Source organism: Eublepharis macularius, chromosome 1, assembly GCF_028583425.1.
Source record: "Eublepharis macularius isolate TG4126 chromosome 1, MPM_Emac_v1.0, whole genome shotgun sequence".
Taxonomy (NCBI): Eukaryota; Metazoa; Chordata; class Lepidosauria; order Squamata; family Eublepharidae; genus Eublepharis; species Eublepharis macularius.
Genome location: NC_072790.1, coordinates 28,338,893 through 28,356,519, shown reverse-complemented (window position 1 = coordinate 28,356,519; position 17,627 = coordinate 28,338,893). Strand labels below are relative to the sequence as shown.

At 44.2% G+C, this 17,627-nt stretch overlaps 1 protein-coding gene across 1 annotated transcript in view; it reads left to right on the top strand.

Moving 5' to 3' along the window:
* The window catches only part of LOC129323971 (protein eva-1 homolog C-like), a 166,919-nt gene that overhangs the window by 9,650 nt on the left and 139,642 nt on the right, over window positions 1-17,627 (top strand). Inside the window, exon 4 of the mRNA XM_054970858.1 lies at window positions 14,469-14,621. Coding sequence (XP_054826833.1) covers window positions 14,469-14,621 — 153 coding nt within the window. The remainder of the gene's footprint in view (window positions 1-14,468; window positions 14,622-17,627) is intronic.

The following is a 17,627-nucleotide window of genomic DNA, read 5'->3' as shown; positions in this document are numbered from 1 at the left end:
TATAGATTCTCCTATATGCAGATAGTGTTGTTGGTGAACCTTGATTTGCATTGGTTTAAGGAGGATGCCGAACAAATTGGGCAATTTCTGTAAGGGCAAAGACCAAAGCATTGTTCTTCGGGAAGGGACCTCGAAGATTCCAATGTCGATAGCCAGCAATCCCATTGAACAATGTAGAACCTTTAAGTATCTTGGGGTAATGTTTAGTGAAACTTTTTCATGGAAAGCCCACTTGGCAATAACAAAAGCCTTTGACACCTACTGGGATCATCTTTAAATTTTACAATCCCGAAAGGAGGATTTTTAGTTGAGCCGGCCTTGAAACTGTTCCAGTGTAAGGCCACCCCCCACCTTCTATATGGTGCAGAGATCTGGGGTTGGAAAGACCATCTGATCTCAACCTTGGAACCAATCCAATGTCTCTTTTTAAAGAGAATTCTAGCTTTGCCTTGCAGCCCTCCATAAGCTTTAGTGCGGGCTGAACTTGGATTACCTTATATTAGAGCCTGTTTGCATTTGACGGCAAAGGAATCGCCTACTAGTCCGCTCTTAAGGCAAAGCAATGCACTGCTGCATTCAGAGGTCATTTGCACAGCTGGCTTTAACAACAGCCTCCATTGTTATTCTCTGGTGGATGACTTGCCCAATCTCAGTATACAAGACTGGATCTATAAGATCGATGATGCATTGGACAGAAATACAGCTCTCTGTTCCGAAATGTTCTCCCTGGTTCAAGTTGTTCAAGATGAACCATGGCAGAGCCTCTTATATGACCAAAATCACCTTTTCTGTTCTTAGAACGGCTTTAACTTCTCTGAGATTTCAAACCATGCCCTCAGCCGTTCTAGACAGTTGTTACACACAAATACCGATCGCTGCTCATTTTCGTATTTGTGGAGCTTCAATTCCTGAAGACCTTCCACGTTATCCTTTGTATACAGAACCCAGAAATAAATTTCTTGGGGAAGTCTGAAAAGGCATTGATTCCTCTGCTGTGCTGGAAAAACTAATCCTCCTTCTTTCTGATTTAGATCCATACACTTCTTATAGAGTAGCACAGTTCTCCCTGGCAGCTAAGAAAATCCAGGCTCGATCTGTGCTTAGACTCCTTCACCTGTGTTTAACAGAGTTGCTAATGTGTTTTAATGTACTTTTATGTGTTTTTATCCCTATCGTTTCATTATATATTGTTCATGTTTTATTTTTGTGTTTTAGTTGTTCGATTGTGATGGCCTTTGGCTGCATGCAATAAACGTTATTCTGCATCTGAATCAATAAAATTTCTAAGAGAGCATTGACTCCTATGCTGTTGGCTTCTATGTTGACCCTAAAGTGCTAGGATGAGTTTTAACTTATGCACGTATAAGTGTCCTGTGTGACTTTACATGCCCTCACATGCATATTAGACCATCTGTGCTTAGTGTTAGCAGCGGGTGGGTGCACTGGTGGTATGCTGACACTGCACGTGAATGGGACAGCACATGCAGCGAAGGCATTTCAGCCCAACAAAATGCAGAGATGGCTTGTGTGGGTAAGTGCTTTTCTTGTAGCCCACCGTTGTATAAACTGAACCAAAATGAATGATGAGAAGGAGAAAACTTACCATGAAACAAATTTCAGAAAGATGTCGGGGACCTGGTAGCATTGGATTTTGGATTTAGTAATGATAGTAAATTTAGAGAGCTGGAATGCGTTGACAGATTATCAGAAAGGGCTCATGAATTGGTAAAACACTATCACAGTACTCTGGGGGCGAGTTGGGGACAAGAGCGATGTGCCATTGTGGGGAATCAGAAGGAAGGAGGCTCTAAGTCTGGTCTGAGCTCATTCATCTTTTGGCATCTCCCAGTCTCTGAGAAATCCAGGAAGATAAAGTTGTTCCTCCCTGGCTGTTGCCCCATTCTGTTGAATTGTGTGATGGCCCCATACATACGTCCTGCTTTCTTGTGAGACAAGACATGGACCTTTTCTGTTTGGGGGCAACCATTCCCTGTTGCTGTTCATGGTTGGAGGTCAGATATTGAATGAGTAAATAAAAATGAATAAATACATCTTGGGAGGCATCCAGAAATGCCACCATATCCAAAGAGTGTGGTCCCATTGCAACTTCTTCGATATAGCTTCAAGCTCCAGCTGAGGGGATGGGAGGGCTGCTGGTCCCACACAACTGGTAGGCTCTAGTGATTCAAGGAGTGGCTTAAGAAGAAGGCAGCTGGAAATGAGGTCAAGGTGTGTCTGAATATGAATGTATGGGTCTGTATAGCATTTGTAGGTGAGTGATGGAGCAGAAATGCAGTAAAGTGGATTTATGTAAAATCCACTTTACTGCAAGAGTTTTTGTTTGTATGTGCATGTTGTCCAGTTGCCACCAACTTATGGCGATCCTGTAGGACTTTCAAGGCAAGAGACGTTCAGATATGGTTTGCCATTTCCAGCTTCTGTGTAGCGACCCTAAACTTCCTTGGTCGCCTCCCATCCAAGTACTAACCAGAGCTAATGGTACTTACTTTCTGAGATCTGATGAAATTGGGCTGTACCACACCACCTTCCCCACTTGTATAATAAAATGAAATAGTCTTAGGTTTCTGAAAATAAGTGACCAGAGTCAGTACACAGATGATGGCCAAGACAGGTATACATTGATGGGGTTTGGTGAAGGACTGTAATAATAGCAATTTTGTCTCATGTACTTCGGTAGTTATGGTATCTGTACAAACCAGATGACCTTCACTTGGCACCTCTGAAATATGTTAAAAACCTTGTGCGAGTTATAAATATTTTTCAGTGCAGTAAAGACTACACAGGGATCATGTCTCATTTTAGAGCCATTATGTGTAATTACCAAGTAACTGCAGGGAAGATGTAATTATAGTGAATTTTACACAAAATTGGATTGGCTTAACATTTATAACCCTCTCACCTGAAATCTTGAATCACAGTAGGATTAGAAATAATTTAGGACTTATCTTTAAGACATAGAGCTGGGGTAGGCAGGTCTGAGCTTTGTCTCCCCCTTATTATCATTAGCCGCTAGTAGATAGAGTAGAGTTGGAATTAAAGTTGTATTTAACCCATCCCAGTTAGATTCTAATCAGTTTAGTATCGGAATCCCCGGATCACTGAGTATTCCTAGACATAAGACGACAAATGGGGGGAAAGTGGTAAATCTGTGTCTAGACTGCATCAGGCTTGCATGTAGAAAACTAGTACCATAGATAAATCTTTTACAAGTTCTAGACCTGGGACTGATTCCCACAGTAATGCTTTGGGGTTTTTGTTTGACTTAGAACACATGGCAACATCAAAATATACCTTTATTTACATCTGCACGCTAAATATTGTATATGTAATTTTAATGAAAAATGTCAACATGTTCTTTCAGTGCAATTTGAAATGTCTACATTATATCTCTAAATTATATCAGATGTGTACATTAAGCTCTATCACCCCCTTCATAGTCGCTGTTAACTGTACTTGTCCAGTCTTTTCCACAAATTGTTTTGCTAAGTACGGCACATCCCACACCCAAATATTACTGGGCACGCCCCAAAATGAGCAGTTCATCAGCACTAATTTTGCAGGTGCAACAGATCATGTTTGGTCATGCTCCTGGTGCAGAGCCGGTGTGTCAGAGAGGCGGTGCGGTGTAGTGGCTACTAGAGTGACGAACTAGGATCTGGGTGACCCAGGTTTGATTCTTCACTGAAGGCGGGAGACCCAAAGCAGGAAAAAGGAAGCAGCCCAGGAGAAATAAAAGACATGTTAAAGCTCACTATAAAAGCATCCTTGAAAGTGCAAAGATTCAAATTAACTGTAACTTATCAAAGTTCAGAGCTCAACACAGACTCTTATCTTAAAGCCAGATAGAAGCAAGAGCAACGTGCCGGTAAGTCTGCTCAAGACGCCATCTTCCTCCTCCCACAGGGGGAAATTAGATGCTTCCTCGAACAGAATTATGTAAGCCTCCTTGGGTCCCTGCGTTGGGTCTCCACCATCCTGCCTGCCATCCAAGGATATTCACCCCAGCCCACCTGCTGGGGAACGACTGTGGAACAACAGGTAACATGATCCCACTCGCCTCCTGGGAGTGAAGCCGGATGATGGCCCCTCAGCTGGGCACGTCCCTGAGTGGCTCCCTCCCAAAGGTCACTTAAAAGGGCCCCCAAAATAGGGCGAGATGGTGTGCTGGCACTGTCTCTCCCCCAAATGGATCCTGCCTAATGCTCCAAATCGCCACAACAGCCAGAGCAGACTGGGCTCCAAGTCTCGCCAAGGTCACCTGTGATAGGTTCCTGGGCGAAGCTTGGGAAGATCCTGGAAGCCTGTCAGTGTTTTGTGGTGGTGGCTGAGGATGCAGGGGGATGAGCCCCCCGCTGCATCTTGCTTGCCAGTGGCAGCAGGGATCACTGCAAACCAGAAGGGGCGAAGGGGGGGGGGTAACCCCCCTGCTTCATTGCTCTGCCTCATGCTGCAAACTGGGCCTCAGGTGAGTCCAGGAGCCCTGCTTTCAGTCACACCTTTGCTAAGTGTTAGATCTAGTCAGGATGTTCTGTCTAAGCATGCCCATTCAAAAACCAGCCCAGGTTCTCTCCCATTCCTCATAGTAAAATGCTAAGGCGTACAAAACACACGAGGACTAGATAGCTCAAGAAAGTGAGCCAACCCACAGACTGGGAAAGAAGAAGCTGCCGTGTTCCCATTTCTTCCAATGTCCAGCACAAAGCAAAAGGCAAGTAACGCACTCAGCCTGTGTTTACACCATTCACAACTGATGCAGGGCGCAAATACCTTGAGCATAAAGTATATTGTTACCGGATGGCTGCTCCGGTAGTGCTTTGAAAGATCAGGGACAGACCTGTCCTTTAACTTACCAGGAAAGTTTCTGGAGGACCACTGGCCATTGGGGTACTAGCAGTGGTACTGGGGCCTCTTGGCTCGGACCTGCTCAGTGGAAGGGTTGCCATCCTCTAGGTGGGGGCTGGAGACGTCTCGGAAGTAGCCAAGAGAGATTAGTCCCCTTGGAGAAAATGGCTGCATGGAGGGCAAGCTCAATGGCATTATACCCTGCTGAGTTCTCTTCCTTCCCTGAACCCCACCCTCTCCAGTCTCCCCCTCCAAATATCCAGGTATTTCTCAACCATGAGTTGGCAACCCTGTTAGTGGCAAGCCTACATTTGTCATCATCTTCACCACAGCATAGCCCAGCCAATAGAGGTCACTCGGCTGCGTTTTGCTTCAGGGCGGTTTCAGTTTCCGAAATTCACCCTGTGCCTTTAGGATTACTGGTCCAGAAGATCTTTCAGTTCACCATATGTTATGTTATGGGCGTTATGTTACTGGTGAACTGAATGGAAGTCTATAAATATTGAAAATCATGCCGGACTATCTTCCATCTTTGAAAAAGACTTTGGAAATGGGACCCCAACCGGTCATCCCGTCAGATGGTCGTTTTCATCTGCATGCTACTGGACCTAATCTTGAATCCACAACCATATGACCAACAAACTGTATATTGTGGAGTTGTACTACTGAATAGTATTGGTCGCGGACACTGTTTACATCTTTGCATTGCACCAGCACTTTATGGGTCTATGAGAAGAGGACTGTATAAAATAATATATGTATCTAAATAGAAACTACAATTAGTTGAATGGCAATTGATATGATAAAATACTTTTGAAGTGGTGATTTCGTTAGACGGTCTTGTAATCTTTCCTTGTTAAATCATCTTCACCACAGCATAGCCCAGCCAATAGAGGTCACTCGGCTGCTTTTGCTTCAGGGCGGTATCAATTTCTGAAATTCACCCTGTGCCCTTAGGATTACTGGTCCAGAAGATCTTTCCGTGGGAAACTGGAGAATTAAAGACAAACTCCTTTTGCACTGAGTTTCCTGCGCAGTGTAGGGGAAATGGGGTAAAGCCTGAAAGCGAGTTTCTTCTCCAGCATTTAGGAACAACGGCCAGCGGGAAAGATGGGAACCAAAAGTCTTGATTGATTCCTCCAAAGCTGAAGGCTGATTCTCGGTTCTGGAATTAGACCCTTTCAGAAAGGCCTTTGTCTTGCCTTCGAGACAGATTTATCGGTGCCAAGAGAAGTTCGTGGCATTGTTTGCTGCCTCGGTTCTCAGCAGCTGCTGCCTTCGGGGCCAGACGTTGGAGTGGGAGCTATTAAGGGTGATATCCTTCTGGCCCGGGCACTGATGCCAAGCTTTGGGCTCTCCGGGCAGCCTTCCCCCTCCTTTATCAACTCACTCTGGCTTATTTCAGGACCGGTCTCAGTTCTGAGGGGAGCGGGTAATTTATAAGGGCAATAAACTTCAGTCAGTGAAGTGTTGCCGTGATGAAAAGGTGTAATTAAAAGAACGTTATAATCTCGTCGGGCTGTTATGAGAACTGACTGAGCCTTACAAATACAACTTTAGTCTTTGGAGCTAATGCAGTTCTAAGCCTCCTCAGAAGAGGCCTCTTGCCAAAAGGCACTAATTATGCAACTAGAAAAAAAATGGGATTAAGAAGAATAGGTGACTTCATTGTCAACGAATGCAAGAACGATGATTTGCCATTTGTAGCCTGTACTGTGAGGGAAAGAAGGTCAGCACTCCCCCAAAATACAATACAAATGAGGTCCCAAAGCATGTTGTGTTTGCACCCTTTGTTTTTGAGGGAGTATAGATTTAGGTGAATAAGCAGAGACGGTTAGTTTCTTGTCTTCTGCCTATGGGTGGGCCCAGTACAATCCAAAGCATTTTTTTTTGCTGAGAAGTTCAGAGTTCAACAGGGGCAATTTGGTTGTTCCTGTGCACAATCTTCTCTTAAATAATCAAGATGAGTTGGTAGTCTTTGGAGATGAACTTTTTAACTTGTTTTGATTTATGTAAAAGTCATAGCTCTGACTTGGCTAATTTGTCTCCTTTACAAACACCCTCCGTTTGAGCTCTTTGGAGAACAGCTAGGATAAAGAATCTTTCTTTGGTGGGTGGAGCAGTACGGGGCTGTTCTTATTTTCTAGTGAATAGCAATACGAAAAAAACAACACGATCGTCTTGGTTTCTCGGAGCAACTCGTAACAAAGACAGGCAGAGAAATAGTATTTTTAGTGAGTTTGGGAAGTCATGACCTTTTCTCTCAGATATACAATGGAAATCCAAACTTCAAGCTAACCTGATGTGATCCGCTCTCCTTGCCCGTTTGCAGGGGAGAGCGAACTACAAATTGAATAAACAACAACAGCAGCAACAGCAACAACCTGTAGGACATTTTCTACAATGTAAAATCCAACCTGTAACTTTTATAGTGTATCTGCATTGTTTTCCAGAACATGGATAGGGAAATGTGAATGTAATCCGATTTAGAAATTGATATATCCCCTTTATATACCCCATACCTGAATCTGCTTTATAATAACAGAAGTCCTATCTTAGAATCAGTCAGGCTAAATCAGCTTTTTAAAAAATCTGTTTATAAAATGTATACATGACACTTGAGCAGGGCTTTTTTTCTGGGAAAAGAGGTGGTGGAACTCAGTGGGTTGCCCTTGGAGAAAATGGTCACATGGCTGGTGGCTCCGCCCCCTGATCTCCAGTCAGAGGGGAGTTTAGATTGCCCTCCACGCCGCTCCAGTGGTGCGAAGGGCAATCGCAACTCCCCTCTTTCTGGAGATCAGGGGGTGGGGCCACCAGCCACGTGACCATTTTCAAGCGGTTCTGGAACTCCATTCCACCGCGTTCCAGCTGGAAAAAAGCCCTGCACTTGAGGATGTACACGTTTTAAAAACAGAGTAAACATTAAGACCGACAATACAGTAAATCTTGTAAAATACAATAAAAGCAATTAAAATCAATGGCAGAAACAGGAACATTAAGCCACAGAACTTTCCAAATATAGTAACCTCAGCAGTTAAACCATCTTACTGAACTTCTCCACTTGCCTGCTAGTAAAAGCTTTTAAAATTAACAATGGTTTTACTTGATGTCATTGCAGATGTGCAAGCTGGCAATTTCCTGGCATCCGAAGGTAGCATTCGCGTTCTAGTTTTATAAATCCTCAGTGATGAAAATGTTTTCTCCATAATTTTATAATTCCCCAAACACTTTCAAAAAAAGAAGTTCTTCTAAGAACATGCAGTAATTTTGATCTAAGAAGAAGCTTAGAATGAAGGATGCTATTCTGCAGAATGAACACAAATGGAAGGGATGACTAATTTTAAATTATAATATGCAAATTGTGGTGGTTGTTAGAACGGGAGTATAAGATGCAAAAAGCTGGAATTGTAATTGTGACCTAATGGTTTTTGTTAGTTTTTAAGCGTTGTTATGGATAAAAACAATACAAGGAGCTAAATTTGTAATTAGTAATGCTTACAGAGTCTTTAAGTAATCATGAAGTCATGTAATCAGGAATAGGCACCAGGATGGCGGAACTGGCACCCAGGGCTTTTTTTCAGCTGGAACGCGGTGGAATGGAGTTCTGGCACCTCTTGAAAATGGTCATATGGCCGGTGGCCCCGCCCCCTGATCTCCAGACAGAGGGGAATCTAAACTCCCCTCTGTCTGGAGATCAGGGGGTGGCGCCACCGGCCATGTGACCATTTTCACCAAGGGCGAATTAAACTTTAAAAAAAACACCCTTGTTCCAGCTGACCCAAAGTGAAGTCATTGTGCGGTCCTGAGTTCCACTAACTCTTTTCCCAGAAAAAAAGCCCTGCTGGCACCTATTTATGTAGCACCAGCATCTCTTGGGCATTTTGAATTTAAGAGGGGGAGAATAGCATGAGTACCAGCATCTGTTGTGTTTTTTTTTAAGGAAAGAAGCAGTGGTAATATGTTAAGAATTTAGAATCTGATCTAACGAATGAATTACAGTGCAATCCTAAGAACGCTTTCCTAGGAGTAAGCACTATTGAGTAGACCTGAGTAGGATTCTGAGTAGACCTGCTTAGTATCTTGCTCCTAGTCTAGCTTAGTCAGCAGTTGTGCCAATTCTAAACACACTTACTGGGGAGTGAATTCCAGTAACCTTAATAGAGCTTGCTTCCAATTAAACATATTTAGTACCCCATAAAGGGTGCTAGAAGCTTTCAAATTATAGAAAGAACTATAATGTATGTATCTATGAATAACAACATTTGATTTATATGCCTCCGTTCAAGACAACTTAATGCACACTCAGAGCGGTTTACGAAGTATGCTATAACTTTCTGGGGTCCGAGGCTCAGCCCCCGGACTTGCCAGGAGGACAGAACGGGGGGCGAGAGGCACGTACACCTACCTAGGACACCGATACCAAGACAGAGGGGCCAGAAGCCCCTGCCCATGCCAGAGGGGGAGCCAGCCGTGACGCCCCACTCCAAGGAACCAGCCAGGACCCAGGAGGCCAGGGCGGCTCCTCATGAGCAGAGGCAGAAGCGGCCCTGCCGCATTGCCTGGAAAGGCCCTGCCAGCCCCAGCCTGCAGGAAAGGATAGGAGAGCTGGGAGGAATGAGAGGCGGAACATCTAAGGGCATCTCCAGCTGGGCTCCATCTAACTCCGCCCGACTGGAGAGAATAACAGAGCAAGGAGAGGCAGGGAGGAGAGAGGGAAACTTGAGGGCCTACCCAGCTGGAGGGCATCACAGGTGATCCACCCAGGGCCGGGAAGCGGCCCAGGATTGGAAGAGAGCCAGGAAGGAAGGGAGGGGAGAATTGGGGGAAGTCCTAAAAGGCAGGCTCAGTAGGGAGCTTATGGTGGGTTGTGGAGGAGTTTAGGAGAGTGAGAGAGAAGCTGGACGGAGGAAGAGTGAGCCTGGAGGAGGCAAGGAGGGTGGAGGCTTTGGAAGCCGAGAAGTAAAGGGAGGCAGCTGGGACTCTGTCAGGTTGAGCAGGCCTGCGAGTGGACTGAGAGGGAGCGAGGGAGGGTGATGTATATCCCCCCTCCTTCCACAGAGCGAGAACCTGCACTGTCCCTGACGGGCCCCCAGAACCAGCATAGTGGTGCCCATGACAGACCCTGACAATAACAATAACAACAACATTCAATTTATATGCTGCCCATCAGGACAACTTAACGACCGCTCAGAGTGGTTTGCAAAGTATGTTTTTTTTATCCCCACAACAAATACCCTATGAGTGGATGGGGCTGAGAGAGCTCTGAGAGAGCTGTGACTCACTCAAGGTCACCCAGCTAGCTTCAGACAGAAGAGTGGGGAATCAAACTTGGTTCTCCAGATTAGAGTCCCGTGCTCTTAACCACTATTCCAAACTGACATGAAAAATTATATGACCAGCACAAAACATAGAGAGCTGCAACCAACCTTTTCTGTCCTATGCAGGGGTGGACTGGCAACTTAACTTACAAGGAAATTTGCCAGGGGGGCATTGCCCTTGGGGGTCACTGGTGGGCAGGAGCAAACAGAGTAAACCCCAGCAACTTTTGCTAATGCCTCAGGGGCCACCTGGCTCAGATCAACCAATGACAATTTTTGTCAACGAACAATTGCACTGCTGCCAGTTTGGAGGGGAATGCAGTAGATAAGCTGATGTCCTTTGGTGGCCCCACTGAGTTGAAGGGTCTTGAAGGAAGTGGCTTATAGCAAGCAACACATGGGGCCACTCAGCTGGGCTTGTTCTAGGGCTGTTTTCGCTTCCTGGTCTACTCCTGATGATGGGACTGTATAAGAATATTTTCAGTGTAGTGTAGTGGTTAAGAGCAGCAGGACTCTAATCTGGAGAGCCGTGTTTGATTTCCCACTCCTCCACTTGAAGCTGGCTGAGTGACTTTGGGTCGGTCACAGCTCTCTTAGAGCTCTCTCAATCCTACCTACCTCATAAGGTGTCTGTTTGTGGGGATAATAATAACATTGACTAAACACTCTGAGTATGGCGTTAAGTTGTCCCGAAGAGCAGTCTATAGCACAATGTTATTGTATTGTTGTTATTATTTGTAGATAGTTGAATGAAGATTATGCTTTAAGAGATGGTATGGCATTTGTTTACATGGATGTAATGCCAATAAAGGTTGCTGAACTGAACTGTATGGCATTTGAAAAAAAAAAGAGTATACATCTGGGGAGGAAATATCTTATTGGATTCATAAAACCTTAAGAGAAATGTCATTTTCAGGAAGAACAAAACAAAAAGATACATGATCAGTTGGGGGCAGGAGACAAGGAAACCTGCGCCATTTGAAATATGGGATAGGGCTGGAAGTGTTGTAACTTTTTGAATTATGTGCTAATTTGGGAGACAATTGTTCTAAATTGTCTGTAGTTAATATATCACACCAGTGGTGGTTTATAAAGTAATAGTATGTGATCCAAGATGCTGGAAATTTCAAAAGGATAATAACTTCCATATGTGGTGGATGTGGCCAAAAAAACCCTCACTGCAGCCGCAGAAAGGATTACCAATAGAAAAATATATTCAATGTGTTAATTTTTAAAATTAGCTTATACTAAAGATCTGCTGCCTTTTAATATTGCATATGATCAGGCCACAAGACTCTCCTATGTGAAATATGAAAGAATGGGCTGCTCCAGCAAATTTCAGGCGGGCCGTAAGCGGAAATGCAGTTGATATATAACTTGACGTCTAAACAAAGAAAACTAGTCATGGTTTAAAGAAGGAAGGCAAGAACATTCTAACAGTGCAATTCTAAGCAGAGTTATGCCCTTCTAAGTCCATTGACTTCAATGTGCTTAGAAGGGGGTAACTCTGTTTAGGATTGCAATGTAAATTTCCTTAGTATTGAGATGATGATGAGGATGATAAAACTGTCATGATGTCACAACTTTCTTATGGCGTCCCCTCAACAGGTTTTCAAGGAAAAAGATAAACTGAGGTGGTTTTCTATGGCCTTCTTCTGTGCAGCAATCCTAGTTTTCCTTAGTTGTCTCCCCTCCAAGAACTAATCAGGTCTAACCCTGGCTTAGCTTCCAAGCTCTCATGAGCTTTGACTAGTCTCTGGACTATTCAGGCTGCTAAAGCAACATTAGCTGTTGTGTTTAAATTTGTAGACAGATTAGTATACTTACCTGAATTGTAATACATATTAATCATATATTTATGGTCTCATGCCATTTATGGTCTCATAATATATGAAGTAACTCAAGACATTACTGTAAACACTGGCTGATTCTGCACACGTTGGATAATGCACTTCCAATCCTCTTTAGAGATCATTTGGAACTGAATTTTTCGTGTGCGAAACAAAAAATCCACTTCCAAACGATTGCTAAAGTACATTGAAAGTGCATTATCCAACGTGTGCGGAATCAGACACTAAAGAGCAAAAGCTCCTTCAGTCAACTACTCTGGAAAAGTTGCAATGGAGTAGACGTCTGTCCAGAATGAAGTCCAGCCAAGACTGTAGTTTCTAGTTGGGATAGAAACATTTTCCAGAAAAGTCCTCTCTGGAAACACAGATGGGAAATACTGCCTTGCATCTTGAAGGTCTCTGATTCAGAGTGAGTAGAACCCCCTGCCAGAAAACCCAAACCCCTCCCACTCACTAACCAGGACAACATTGGATGAAGGAAAGCTGGTTCCTGCAGTCCTTTGCCTGTGATAACTTCCTACTGTCTCCCTTTAATCTCTCTGCAGCAGAAAAGAGGTTTTTTAAAAAAAATTACCTAACCTGGGCTGGATTGGAAGCCCTCCCTCAAAGGATGCAATGTTTATTCTGCATCCTAAAAGGAAAGGTCTGTGTTGGGATGAGGCTGTGGGGTGAAGGCAATTCCAAATTCTGTGATCGGCACCACCAATTTCATAGACAAAGAAATTATTTCAAAATTCTCTATAGTGTAACCAGATGGTTGTGATCACTGCTTTGATCTCCCCCCTCCATTGGACAGTCCTTCTGCAAAGCTTAGGGCACCCTAGAACTGTCATGGTTGTACTAGTGCCTCTTGATGTCCTGCCATAGGAGCCAAGATCAGCGGCAGAGCAGTGTTTCCCTAAAGGCTTGCACCCCGCCCCCGTGTCCTGCTATCACTATGCCACAGATTCAGGGCCAAACGATTCATGTTTTGGTGACCTTGGGCCAGTCACACGCTCTCTCAGCCTATCTTGCGGAGTTGTTTTGAGGATTCAGTGGAAGAGAGGAGAACTAAGGAAACTGCTTTGGGTCCCCACTGGGGAGAAATGCCAGGCATAAATGAAATCAATAAATAACTAGAGGTGGCTCTGTACTTGTGTGGCCTCTGAACTACACCGTTTGCTAGGAGGCAGGAACGGGATGTGTTGCAGACATTTCTGCAGTGACGTTGCAGCACCGGTTTTGCCATGGAGGGTGTCAGGATCTAATATGTTGTGCAGTTCCTTGGCCAGAGTTACGCCATGTTTAATCTGTAGTTGCTAGCTTTTCTCCCTCCAGGTCCAGGTGTTATTTTGACCGCGCTATCTGTGGGAGAAAATACTCTTATCTGTTTCTACTGCCAGAGACCTTGACGGGCCGAGCCTTCCCACAGCAAAGTTCCCATCGCCCTGGAAGATGGGGGCGGGGGGAGGCTGGGAGTGAAGGGTTTGATGTATTGCCAGTTTTGTTTTCTTCTCTCATTCTCAACAATGTATGTGTTCAGCCAAGATCCTTTCTAGGCCTTGGAATATGGATACTTGTGTCAGAGCCTAGTCTTTCAATAAACCCTTTGAAACCAAGACATTGTGCTTCTTGAAGAAGGGGAGACGAACTCTAGATAACAGGGATTCCATAGTCTGACAGAGGGGACATCCACATGTGTAGCCATCATTCTTATTAATCTACTGAATAAGAAGTGCTTTAAAATCTTCTGCGAATAGCCCGTCTGGATGTTTCCTGCAGTCAGTACTGTCCAGGGCACCACCTGTCTCTAGTGGTATTGCCCAACATTGAGTGAAATCTGGCTTGAAGTTTGATTATGCAAAAGGCTTTCAACTCCCCTAATGAGTAAGATTCGGGTCCAGTAGGCCCTTAAAGACTGTAATGTCCCCCTTCAGCTGTGGGTCCCCAGGTTAGAGTACTCGCTCAGGCGCCCGTTCTCAGGTCCATTCAGCAGAGACAAGCGGGCTCAGAACACCAGCCGTTTATTTGCAAGGTGGCAACTCCGACAACCAACAACTTAAGCTAACGCACAAAACTGGAAACTGAAATAAGAGCTCCAACCAATAGGACCAAACTAAATCACACAGATATTAGGGAAGGAGCAGACTGTTCCACTACATACATACATATACACAATAAATATACCATAAAGACTAACTAGATTTCTAGGGTATGAGTCAAAGGGAGCTTTGACTCTTGAAAACGTACAGCCTAGGAATCTGTTTGGTCTACTGGACCCAAATCTTGCTTTTCTACTGTGAACCGGAACAGCTACCCACCTGAAACCGTCTTCCCTAATGAATTCTAACACCTTTGCCCCGTCGGGCACGATGGGATGTCCACAGTTCTTCCACTGACTTGAAAGCTGAGGTCTGTATCAGTTAAACTGAAATAGAATGCTTTTGTTTCTTTTCAGATGAGTATAAGAGCAAAGTCGCCTGCGAAGATGATAAACTGAGGCTGAGCTGCAAACGAAGCACGGTGATTGCGATTTACTCCGCGGTTTTTGGAAGAAACCACGGAGGTAGTCTGGAATGTCCCTACCACAATTTAGGGATTCCTGCGATAGGTAAGAATGAGCCTGGGAACCAATAGCGCTCAATAGTTCTGTGGGTAGCATGCATGCGAAGGGCAGCCTGGAATCTGGTGTCAGAGGGAAGTCACACGATGGAGCCCAAGCTCAGCTGTTCACGCTTGGGAAGAAACCAGGCCTGTGTAGAGCACTGAGCAGAGTGTTTTATTTTAAAAAAGTCACCTTGGGATGGCATGAGAGATTTGACTCACCAGCCAAAGAAGCCACAGGCATTTTTCTATGTCAGAGAGGGAGGGAATGAGGGTGACCGAGAGTTAAGTCAAAACGCTGTTTTTTTGCATCCGGGCAGTTTGGCCTTCTGCTCATAATGGGAGAGATTAGGGGTCATGCAGCTCTAGAGATTCCAGGGTAACCCCTGCTTTGTGTTTAAAAGACAGGCTATGCATAGAGTTGGAAATAAACCAAGCTCTGTAATCCTTGCAGGTCCTACTTCTGCCATAACTGTAGTGTATAATCTCTCTGAGAGATATTATTAACATTGAAAAATGAAATCCTGCCCTCAAGTCATAGTTGACCTATGACCTGGTGGGGTTTTCAAGGCAAAAGGCTAACAGAGGTGGTTTACCATTGCCTGCCTCTGCAACCCTGATCTTCATTAGCGGTCTCCCATCCAATTACTAACCAAGAGGACCCTGCTTAGCTTCTGAGATCTGACAAGATCAGGCTCTCTTAAGCTATCCAGATCAGGGCATTATGTTCATTGCATGAGTGGACAGCCTGTCAAGGTGGTAAAACCTGGTCATGCCAGTGTAAAAGGGGCCAATTGGGAACTGGAAAGAGGCCAGAAGAAGTTAAAAACGATTTCAAGAAGCAGCAATGATGAAATACCTGAGGTGTAAGTGAGAAGGAAGGGGTCCCCCCACAAATAAACCTTCTATCCCCTCACTCCACCCGGGCTTTGCAACAGTCTTAAAATGAGTCTGCTAATAGGAAATATATTTGACATGTGATGTTGGGGGAGAGTGTATGGATACTGTGTTGGTTGTTGTGGGTTTTCTGGGCTGTATTGCCGTGGTCTTGGCATTGTAGTTCCTGACGTTTCGCCAGCAGCTGTGGCTGGCATCTTCAGAGGTGTAACACCAAAAGACAGAGATCTCTTAGTGTCACAGTGTGGAAAAGATGTTGGCAGGTAATTTGTATCTACTCAGGAGGGGTGGGGTTGAGCTGAGTCATCCTGTAAGAGTTTCCCAGGGTGTGGAATGCTAATGGCGGGAGGCTTCACTGTATCCTGAGGAGGTTCTTTTGCATATGGATTGGTGCTTGATGTGCTAATCTTCTCTGCAGGGCTATTGTCGAGTATAGAGTGTTTAGTTAGCCTGGTGTTTTTCAGAACTGGAAACCATGCTCTATTCATTCTTAAGGTTTCTTCTTTCCTGCTGAAGTTTTGCTTATGCTTGTGAATTTCAATGGCTTCCCTGTGCAGTCTGACAAAGTAGTTGGAAGTGTTGTCCAGTATTTTGGTGTCCTGGAATAAGATACTGTGCCCTGTTTGAGTTAGGCTATGTTCAGCCACTGCTGATTTTTCAGGTTGTCCAAGTCTGCAGTGTCTTTCATGTTCTTTTATTCTTGTCTGGATGCTACGCTTTGTGGTCCCGATGTAAACTTGTCCACAGCTGCAGGGTATACGGTATACTCCTGCAGAGGTGAGGGGGTCTCTACTGTCTTTTGCTGATCGTAGCATCTGTTGTATTTTTCGGGTGGGTCTGAATACTGCTTGAAGGTTATGCTTTTTCATAAGCTTTCCCATCTGATCAGTAATTCCTTTGATATATGGCAAAAACACTTTTCCTGTAGGAGACTGTTTTTCCTTGGTTGTTTGATTCATCCTGGGTTTGATTGCTCTTCGGTTTTCATTTCTGGAGTAGCCATTTGCCTGAAGTGCGTGGTTTAGATGATTAATTTCCTCATTGAGAAAGTGCGGCTCACATATCCGTCTTGCGCGATCCACTAATGTTTTCATTATGCCTCTTTTCTGTCGGGGGTGGTGATTGGAGTTTTTGTGTAAGTACCGATCAGTGTGAGTTGGTTTCCTGTAGACCTTGTGACCTAACTGAAAGTTTGCTTTGTGGATGACCAAGGTATCCAGAAATGGGAGTTTTCCCTCGAAAAGGGCCTGCAACTGCCCAACATAAGACTGTATCATGAGGCAGTATGTCTTGTATGGCTGAAAGATTGGATAATGTTAAAAAACCGCAAGTTGCTGGCCCTGGAGGGACACAAAAAAATATTTGGATGGCATGCATACATGTGGTATGATAAAGTAAAAGCGGACTCTATGTTTTTGCATCACTATATTCGGAGAAGCCTCTTCACGGTCTGGAAGAAATACAAGGTGTATATGGAAGATGGAATTCCTTCATGGGTGGTTCCGCACGAAGTAATAGATCCGAGAACTGTGGATAATGAACAGCAATGCTTAACATACAAGGAGATCACACAAATACAATATTTAAAGCTGAGAATAAAGACAGAAGAAGAATTGTCTCCTTGTTATGGATGGTTTCAGTATAGACAGATCAGAGATCTTTATAATGTGGACTGCCTGAGAGGAGGTATAAGATTGGAAAATTCGGAACTACAGGAAGTGATACTACAAGAAGGCAAGAAGGCAATATCTAAGATCTAGAAATTACTTCTAAAATGGTTTACGGCAGATGAAACAGTAAAAGTCCAGATGGGGAAGTGGGCAATAAACTTTCATAAGGAAATAACAATGGAGGCATGGGAGTACCTATGGAAAAACACAGTGAAGATTTCAACTTGTACGAACATTAAAGAGACTGTGTACAAAATGATTTACAGATGGTATTTAACACCAAAGAAAATCGCGCTAGGAAATACTAATATGTCAGACAAATGCTGGAAATGCAAAAAACATGAAGGATCACTATATTATATGTGGTGGACATGTGAAGTAGCTAAGCAGTACTGGGGAGAAATAATCAAAGTAATTAATGAGATTTTACAAATACAAATAAATAA